General features: G+C 47.2%; 1 protein-coding gene across 2 annotated transcripts; it reads left to right on the top strand.

The window, feature by feature from the left end:
* Positions 1–1734: 1734 nt before the first annotated feature.
* Positions 1735–8079, top strand: LOC103611394 (leukotriene C4 synthase). Of its 2 annotated transcripts, none has more exons than XM_017728087.1 (6): positions 1735–1933; positions 4371–4546; positions 5345–5444; positions 6433–6503; positions 6738–6819; positions 7290–8079. In XM_017728087.1, the coding sequence occupies exons 2-6, from the start codon at positions 4489–4491 to the stop codon at positions 7414–7416; spliced, it is 438 nt and encodes a 145-aa protein (XP_017583576.1). In that variant the 5' UTR covers positions 1735–1933; positions 4371–4488; the 3' UTR covers positions 7417–8079. The 2 variants fall into 2 exon arrangements, with proteins under 2 accessions (XP_017583576.1, XP_017583577.1); XM_017728088.1 differs by lacking the exon at positions 1735–1933 and adding an exon at positions 2005–2510.
* The last annotated feature ends 1818 nt before the right edge of the window (positions 8080–9897 follow it).

The raw sequence follows: 9897 nt of genomic DNA, 5'->3' as shown, positions 1-9897 counted from the left end.
AGCCAAGAGTCTCTTCTTAGCAGGAGACCTATTAGGAATTCCAATCTTCCCCCTGAAAAATGTCTCCTTAGAGCTGTCCTCACTCTGCCCCTCTCCAATGCCTTTCCCAGCTTTATCTCATAACCAGGTAGGGCCAGCCAGCATCTGGGTGTGCTGGTCCAAACAAGATAGAAATGCTAAACAGCTCTATTTCTTCACCTCTATAATTTAGGAAAAGGGAAGCTGTACTCCATGACCACTCTGCAGCCTTTGATGTATTTTGATGTACCCTGTACACTTGCAATTTTCCCCCCACATCATTATAGGATAATACTAAGTGTATGTTAACATAAGAGCTTCCAAAGATGTTTGAAAGGCTTGTTTGTCCCTCTGCAAAGGGAAATCCGTCCCCTCCCTGATATATGCACTTATCACTCCAGAGATTTATTCTTCGAGCTAGCCACTTTCTGGCATTGTTCCTTTTTGTTTATTAGCTATTCCTGACTTTCTGTTGAACAGGAGGTAGGAAAATTGGCAAAACACATGGAAAAGGCTTACCTTGTGTGACAATAACACAAGACAAGGCAGGGCAAGAGAGACATTTAATTAATATTTTTAACAGATGTTGATCATAAATGAAGGGATATAATTCATTTGCATATACCAGTGCCTTCTGATGATGAATTAAGGGGAGAGTTTTTGGCATTGCTTTTATACTGATGTGCCCTCCAGTCAGACTTAAGGTGTATATGGATAAAGCTCACCAAACTCCATCAGAAGAAAGCTTTAAAAAAATATCTCCAAACTATCCCTAAATAAATGAGTATATATATTCTTTCCAAAGACTTGGCTTTCCATCTTGCTTTTTAGAAAATTACTTTGTATGTTTTCCCTGTTTGATCTCTAAAGTGAAGCCCTTCACCTTTACTGAGATGAGAAGTGCTGTCAATAGGTGCTTGGCTGTGGTCCTGCTCCATGCAGTAGTAGCATTCAAACAGCCCAGAGATTGGTTTGGCCCCTAGAAATTTTGCTGTAACTAAATATTTGTGAACATTTATGTGATCGCTTTGATCCACCATAGATATATAAATGCCAGGAATATGGTCTGAAATCAGCCTTGATGAACAGGCTAAGGCACATCTCCAATACACACTGAGTTTGTACTCCAAGAAGTGCGTTGTATAATGCCAACCTGGATGTTGCTGATAAAACCAACTACCTGCTCTTTTACTTTGTGAGAGGAGGAACCTCTGGATAGATGCTCATTTTAGGAAGATATGGTAATTCTTGTTATGCAGAGTTTTTATGGTTATATCAAAATGCAGAACCCAGGACACATTTCAAAGCACTCAGGAGATCTCAGCCAGCTCATGGCTTACTCTGAGTCCTGTTGGGAATCACAGAGCAGAAATTGTATGCAGTTCTGCAGTTCCTGGGAACATGTGGCCAGTTCCTAAGGGGAAAAATAATGAATTGGGGTTTTTTCTTGCCATATTTTTAGCCTGTCCTTCCTTTCACAGATGGAAAATCCAAGAATTCCAGGAAAATCTCAATACGTTAGTCTGAGTTTAAGAGAAGCCTCCATGGGAATGAATGGGAGCTCAGGAAGGCGCATCGCCAACCCCACCACCCCACCCTGAGGAGCTGTACTTGAACAGACTTGAGTTGCTGGGAGCTGAGCTCTCTTTCTTTCTCTTGAACTAGTAAAATTCTTTCTTCTCTGTGAGAAAAAATTCTTTTGAATAAACCCTCCCCTCTTTTTTTCTGTGTGGTTGTTACAAAGGCAGTAATTGTTCTCACAAGCAGTTCCACAGTCACGGGTTTGGATATCCACAGTGGCTGCAAAAGGATTCGGAGGAAAGGAAGCACAAGTATGACCTGCATTAGAAAATACTTCCATATTTGTGCAATAGGATTGGAAGAACGAGGCACCTCCATGCTTCACAGCTGAAGGGTAAGTTGCTCATCTGCAAAATGTTCTCCCTTCCACTGACAGAAAGCTCTCAAGCTGTTGTACGCTCCTGAAATACATTTCCAGGGAATCTTACTGCATGTAATGGTGCTGGACTCAGCACTGCTGGCTTCTCCTTGCCCTGCTGCTCCGGGCAAGTAATAGGTGCTGCAAACTCTATGGATGCTTAAAACTCCTCCAAGGCATTGTGTTGATCATTTTTCTCGCCAAAGATGATTTTTAATCCCTATTGGTGTCACAGTCCACCTCAAAGTGCATCCCTGAAGTGAAAATTAGGAGGCAGAAAGGATTACTGGCTGCAGGAAGAGGTGGCAGAGGCAGCCATGGGCACAGAGTAATGCCTCCAGTGATGACTCAGTGGGAGGTATGAGGACTTTGGTCTGTGCCGTTTGATGCAGGGACACATTCACAGGGCATAACCTGGAGTGCAGAGCTGGGGATTGGGACAGGGTTACAGCATTTCAGTAGCTCCTGCTCAACAAATCCATCCTGGGGTGCACCTAGGACTGCAGGATTTGTCTTTGCCTGGAAGGGAACTGGTCCGTGTCAGCCTCGGAGGGTAAGGTTTTGCAATCCGCTGCGGTCCACAGGTGCGGAGGCTGCCCACCCACGACAGTCTGTCATCCAGGGGCATTTGGTGCTGGGACCGGGATACTTGTGCCTCTTCCTTGTAAGCACTGAGGGAGAATTGAAAATAAAACGAGTTCTGATGGTGAGAAACAGGGACAAGAAAAACGTTGTGCTCTTCAGGAGTTTAAAAACAGCTTGAAAAATCATGCTTACGGAGGAGGGAGGAGGAGGGGGGAGACATCTGTGCTTGTTTATTCATTCATATTTCTGTTGGCCTTTATTATATTTAGACCATGCTAGATGATGACACTAGAAGTGTTTTGTGTCTGATGATGATCTGGAGACCAGGAACGCTCTATGGCAGCCTGTGCAGCTCCTCCTGGCCCAGATTCCATTACACACATTTCACACTGTTGATGCAGCTTACACTGCACTGTCATCTGATGGAGGTGTAAACTCAAATCTTTTCTGTTCAGTTGTTTTCTTTATTTTCTTTCACTAACAGTCTGTTATCAGACAGGAGCAGAGGGAAATCAAACATCATTATGCACTGCAAGGCCTCTGCCCTTCTTGAGCTGACACAGGGGAGTTCTTAATTTCTTTGACAACTAAATAGAAGAAAACAAAACACAATGTTCCTCATATTTCTAAACAGTCACTGCAATGAAAAAGGTTCAATTCTGAAATAAAGGAATTAATCTTAGAGCTGGTGTTTGAAAAACAATGGGGCGTGTATTTGATATTTGGAAAAATACTAAGCTGGGACATTGTTATAGCCATTTCGGGTGCCTTTACACCTTATAGAGAGGCAGAAAACCAGAACCAGCATATTGCTTCTTAGAAAGCCTGTCAAAGACATCAGGCATATGATGTAATTTCTGTAAACTGCTTTAATATAACTCTCTATATAGTGGTGTTCAACGATCACTTTGTGTTAATCCACTTTCCTTTTTCCCTGGTCTGATGGGAGAATTCTTCAAATGAAGAGAGAGGAAGGAAACAAACCTGGTGGTCCCAGCAGCTTTTGTCTGTGCCAGCTTTGTGCTGTTAGATGGGAACTAAATAAATGGGTCTCTCCTGACACGTGAAAATGTAATTTTCTTTTTGCTGTGTCCTGATGAATTCTGCAGGTTTTCCCCACAAAGAACTCACTCTGGTGTTTATGATGAGAATTCATTGGGCTGAGGATTGATCAGAAGCCTTAAGTGCACATCTCCCAGCCTTTCTGGGACAAGGGTTGGCTCTGAAACTCCCTTGGTGGGTGACAGTCATTCTGCAGGACCCATCATCAGATAAAATATCATTGTGCAGGACAGATCTAAAGACCTTTTATACTTTATCACATCCTGTCTTACCCTCTCAGAGGGTTTTTCATGCAGGGGCTTTATTCGAGGCTGTCTCAGTGTTGTGGCCCGAAGTCATTCTCTGTGCCCAACACATGCTACCCAGAGTGTACGTCGGATTATATACACAGGGATATATACCTTGGAATGCTGCCTGTGCTCTCGCGTGACTTAACAGCCCACGCAGGGCTTTGGTACCTCCTGCAACATCATGGAAAGGGATGTGCCTTGGCCTAAAGCAGATGCCCTGGGGAGAGTGGATTAGTGGGCTAATGAGATTTGTCCATCCATTCAGCTCCCAGTTCCCTTATCTCTCACATTTGTCTCTCTCTTGGCTTTTCCACTTCCTCATAACTCTGTTCCTGGAAAAGGGTGGGTGGGAACGGAAATACTCCATTAAGCCTGTCTCCACTGATTTACATTTCCACAGTGCATATGATAATGGGCAAGCCAGGCTCCTCCTGGGTGTCAGTAACACACACAAAATCTTTGCTTTGTTTGTTCAGTTAGAACAAACCTAGGCTGCCAGCTACCATTGCCAACTGCCACATCAGGAAGGACTGAACCTGGCCAGAGGAACTTCTGATCAAGAAATAAGATTTTCTAGGGTCTGGAGAAGTCAGTATGTTGGATCAGATTCATTGGCTGGCCGCTGTGACAATCCTGGGAGTCCTGGAGCAAGGTAGGGATGATCGGATGTGTGTGCTCAAATACTTGCTGGATCAATCTGCTGTAACTCCACTGATTTTCTTTTCCTTTCATATTTAATGTCTCCTGTGGCACTGGCACTGCTTTTCAGACAGTGAACTGATATCTTGTCTGGGTTCTGGAAAACATTCAACCAAATGGTGAATAGGAAGCCTTTTCTCTGAACTGACCTACCCCCTCCATTCAGAAATTTTTTGGTAGATCTTTCCCTCTACAAACATGTAGGATTTCCCTCTTTGGTCTTACAGCAGCTCCTGCAGTGCATGAATATGTGTGCATACGAAGAGCTCTGCGATGTGAAAAGGTGGAAGGATGGGCTGTGGTGGATCACATGGAACATCTCCCAGCCATGGGTCCACATTGCATGACAATTTAATTCAGTGTTTGGGTGGCTTATCTGTGGCATTAGTTCCATCCCTACACAGATATCAGAATACAGAAGGGGAAAAAAATTCAAAGATTGAAAAAACCTTGAAATTGTCAGTAACAAAGTGCATCTGAATTGTGTAACAATTTCTGTAGAAATTACCATCTGCAGATTATGCAAGAAAGCAGATAACACTGGTGGTACGTGATTGATATTCCTTGCTTCAGTATAGCTCTGGGTCATTCCTTTTGCTTATCTAAAAGGTACCTGGGACTTTACTCTAACTTTCTCTGCTATGTGGGGGTGTGGGGTTAGGAGGAGACTGCAGATCTTTTTCCCCAGCCTCTGGCCAGCTCCTGACCCCACCTTGACTGACCACTGCTACTTTTCTCTCTTTTGCTGCAGCTTACTTCTTCCTCCAGGTGATCTATTCTAGGAGGCTGTTTGGCATTTCACCTCCAAAGATTTCAGGCCCTCCTGAATTTGAAAGGATCTTTCGAGCACAGTAAGAAACTCCTCTTACCTGACGTTTGTCAGATCTCGTGTAATCACACTGCCTTTCCCCTGCTTTGCTATTCCTTTCCTGGGACTGTAATTAAGCAATTACTCACCTCCCTCGAGGTTAATTAATGGGTTGAAGAGTCAACATCAGGATTGGGTTGGGTCTTGAGTCCTAAACCAGCCATTGCTGATAGAAACTACACAGGAATCTGCTGTACAGTGAAGGGCTCCTAAAGACATAACCCTTGGTGCCTGAGACTTAGGTTGGTTTTGTCCAAGTGGTGTCCAAACCTCAGGCACCTTCAGCCCTGCTCTGAATCTCACTCACGGGGAAGGACAAGTTCCCAGAGAGATCTCAGCTGGAGCTGGGATGAGGATAATCCAGCTTCTCTGCTGTGACTTCTGTGCTAGGGCTGCAGTGGGGAGGGAGGAGCTTCCACTTTTGTTGTAGCTGACCACTGGAAAAAAAGCAACTGAGTAGCTGGAGCTGGATCCCCTCAGCCATCCCGTTCTTTGCTCCTTCACCAGCCTAGACTCAGCTTCATCCAGCATCTTTTGGTGCTACTGTGCCTTTGGGAGGACAGGGCATGGCATACAAACAATCCCAACAGTTATGTGCTCCCTCCAACTCCTGCACAAAGCCCAGGCTGCTCTGGTCTTATCTGCTCAAGGCTTTGGGGCATTGACAACAGGGTTTGAGCTGCAGAACTTGGGAAGGGGCAGTGGCAGTGGTTCATAGAGCCTTTCTGTGCACAGTCAGACCTGGGAATCTTTCACTTAATTTCTTGTGCCCTGGAGACCCTTCCACTGTTTGATTTCTGTGAATAAAGCTGGGACAGGAACTGCGGGGAAAGGTGCAAGCCTGGAGGCTTTTTATGACAACATCAGGTCTAAAAAGCAAAAGCCTCCAGGGTCTGGAAACTGCTAGGGGAAGCAAAAGAGGAAGAACTTCCTTCCTTTCCCTAGTTTATGACCTTTCTCTTTCCTGCCAGGGTGAACTCCTCTGAGTATTTTCCTATCTTCCTGGCACTTCTGTGGCAGGCTGGGCTCTTCTTCCATCAAGGTGAGAATATCCCATTACCTGGTTTGTCACTGGATCTGTTCCCCTGGGTGCTGCCTCAGTTCTCAGGTCCTGCTCGATGTCTGAACAATAAATTCAGCAGTAATTCTGTCTCTGATGGGAGGGTAGAGCCAGAGGACACAGAGTCTCTATTCCTTCACTTTGGGCTACCTCCTTGGTTCCAAGTAGCTCTGAAAAGCTTTTGGAGATGGTCACTGTCATCTCTCCTAATCACAGGTCTGGCTGCAGCCTTGGGTCTGCTCTATCTCTGCGCCCGCTACTGCTACTTTATGGGATACAAGACATCATCCTCAGAAAGGTGAAAACAGTCACACACACTCTTGCATGCTCTTACACACTTACACACTTACACACTCTTGCACACACACACTGATACACTCTTGCACACACACACACACGCATACAGCAGCACTCAGGGGAGCACAGGGTAACCCTTGAGGGGTTTGTATTTGGGAACATAATGTGCTTTGGGGAAGCTCAGGACTCTTGGATGCTTTGGGGTTCCTGCATGACTCAGCCTTGTCTCTGTGGCATAATGTGAACATGGATACAGGGCTGGGCAGCAACACAGGTACTGGACAAGGCTGGAGCTTCCCCAAGCCCTTTTGGGTATGTGTGTTTGCTCCCTTGAGGTGGAAGCAGAGCATGGGACCCCACGCAGGAGGCAGGGGACAACCAGGGGCTGCCTTTCCACCCCACTTCTGCAGGGAGGAAGGGGCTGTTCCCAGGCGGGAAGCTCAGTGTCAGCAGCTGCCTCTCTCCCACCAGGCTCGCCCCGATGTACTTCAGCGCTGGAGTTCTCTGGATTCTCATTGCAATGTCAGCCCTGGGCATCCTGCATTTCTTCCTCTCTCACTATGTAGGGCTGAACATCCTCCAGCTTCTCACAGCATGACCCACTCCTCTGTCCCTCATCACTGTCCTCATCTTCAAGTGCTGCTCCCTCCTGCCTGCCTTAACAGACCACCTGCAAATCGACAGCCCCCTGTGAGAAATCCACCCTCACCTGAGCTTTTAACACCTCCTTGCTCACTGCCCAGCACTGGCAGGAACTGCTGAGCTCTTCGGGGGATATTTTTCCCCCATGGCACTTTGTGTGCCAAGTGCTCCACATGTGGTGGCTCCATTGTGTCTGATGCAGAAACAACAATCCAAAACAAGGACAGTTTTAGAAAAACTGGACATATAAAAGCAATTTCTTCTCAGTCTGAGTTTCCCAGTGAGTTGCCAAAGGGAAGTGCCATGTGTTGCCTATTCTCCAGCAGCTCTGCCTTCAGCCCATGGCACAGAACATGGATTCATGCCAGTTTTCCAAGGTCCACACCTAAGGAACATATTTGTTTAGAACTAGATGTGGGTTGAGACATAACAAAAGAGGTGAGGGATAAACTGGAGCAGCCACCAACATGTTGTGTAAAAGTCTATTAGTGCCCTCATGCTGGTTATCAGCCACTGCTGTAAATCGGACTATGCAAACTCATCACCACTGCTGCATGTGCCACTTCGAACTCAGCCCAGTGACAACGGGCACAAATAAAAGGTTACTGAACTTGCTGAAGTGGGTGTCTCTTTGTGAGTCTGCAGCTAGCAGAGAACACAAACATGAGTGTGTGAGTGCAAGGTGGCTGCCTTTGTTTCTCTGATGTGCAGTCCAAGGCAGCCTGCAACCCTGGGAGACGTGGGAGGAGAGCTCTGAGGAGGGAGAAGCTGATTTTTGGAGATGTTGAGCTCATGGATTGAGTGCTGAGCCACTCAGCACCAAAAAGTGGTTTGCCCAGTGCTCAGGTCCCACCTGCATCAGGAGAGGCTGGATTTTCACGAGTTCCTGAATTCACAACACTGATGCTTTTGGCCACTGGTGCCCTCATGTTGGTGCAACAGCTCAGGAAATGCCAGCAGTGCTGTGTGTCATCACAGGGGGAATTCACACCAAATCCAGAGACTGAAAGTAATTGCATGAGCATGATGCCAGTCCAACCACATTGTAAAGCCCACTGCTCTCCCCTCCTTTTCCCAGCAGTAGGCGTATCTGGACTGTAAGAACAAACGACAGGGGCTTTTTGGAGGAACTGATTCATTTTTCACATTGTTTCTTTTCCTTCCATGCATTTTAAACTGGCTTCTCCAGCAAAGCCCCCAGTCCATTTCCCTTTCAGGCTCTCCTGCCTTGGAGTCATGCTGCTGCATTGAAACTGGCAAACACTGCAGGGGAAGGCTTAAAGCCAAACAAAAATAACTGTATAACACTTGTCTCTGCAAAGTTTTCAGTGCAGTAGGGCCCCATCCTCACAGGAATCCTCAGATGTCACAGCAAGACAAACAACAACTTTTTCTCCTGACAACTTTGGTGACACATTTCAGGAAAGTCTGAGCATCGTTTAACCCTGGCTTTGCCTTAGCAAGGTCAGGGAGGAACAGATTTCACAGGGAGATTTCACTTAGCCTTTGCATTAACAGGTCCTACCATCTCCTGAAGTTGGCCCCCAGTCCTCACCTTTTTACCAGTATAACCAGTCACCTCACAGAGAGTTAATGCAGAAGGACCGGCCCCAGCTGCTGGTGCAGGTCCTGACTGCATGTCAAAACCCTGCTTTCTGGGGTTAGTCCGACTGGGTGCTCACTCGCTCTGCAGACACAATCTCTGTCTTTTATCCTACAACCAGTTTTCTAAACCTGCTGTATCAACCTGGAGCCACTGCCCACCTCAGCCCTGCTTGTGTCCGCTCTGTGTGTGACAGGGCCGCAGGATGACTCAGAGAGGGAAATTAATGATTCAGCAGTAAGATTGTAGCTGGCTTCTCCCCTTGGATGCACAGAAGACCATTAAAAATCCTGGCACAGCACAGTCAGGCTCTGGCCTTGGTGGCTGCCATCACCAGTTCTGCCACAGAAAATCTGACAGGCACATCATCAGCCCTTCAAACCACTGTCAGAGGGGCCATTTCAGGTGCCCTGAGCAGAAGAGAAGCTGCTCCCCTCCACCAGGGCTGCTGTCATTGCTCTGCTGCTTCATCAGTCGAACAAAACCACTTTACGCCGATCCACGGCTCAACCAGACAATGATTTTGGGATTTACCCAAGCCATGCTGCTGCTGCCCAGCACGCTGTGCTGGTGCTGTATGGCACCAGTTTGCCCACTTGCACCTGCTGCAGAGGTGCTGAGGAGCCGCTGGGCTGGCACAGGGTGTGCTGGGGGGCTGCACCTGCCACCCCGGGTCACAGGTGTGAAAGCCACCCTTGTGAGCACCGGTCTAAGAGCGATCAACTGCCAGCGGCACTGCTGCTCTTCCGTGGGCTCAGATCCTCCCTCTCAGCGCTGAGAGGGAGGGTCCCACCGCTGCCCCCCCCATAGGGGGCAGGCCCACGCCGCGCGCCC

This window comes from Corvus brachyrhynchos, unplaced genomic scaffold, assembly GCF_000691975.1.
Source record: "Corvus brachyrhynchos isolate BGI_N302 unplaced genomic scaffold, ASM69197v1 scaffold21, whole genome shotgun sequence".
In the NCBI taxonomy this organism is placed as follows: Eukaryota; Metazoa; Chordata; class Aves; order Passeriformes; family Corvidae; genus Corvus; species Corvus brachyrhynchos.
This window is presented reverse-complemented; position numbering and strand designations above follow the sequence as displayed.

Bases quoted from the DNA above. Each gene is read 5' to 3' on its own strand.
- LOC103611394 (XM_017728087.1), top strand. From the start codon at position 4,489: ATGTTGGATCAGATTCATTGGCTGGCCGCTGTGACAATCCTGGGAGTC. The intron at 6,504-6,737 runs GTGAGAATATCC...TCCTAATCACAG, and splicing joins TGGGCTCTTCTTCCATCAAG to GTCTGGCTGCAGCCTTGGGT. The intron at 6,820-7,289 runs GTGAAAACAGTC...CTCTCCCACCAG, and splicing joins AAGACATCATCCTCAGAAAG to GCTCGCCCCGATGTACTTCA.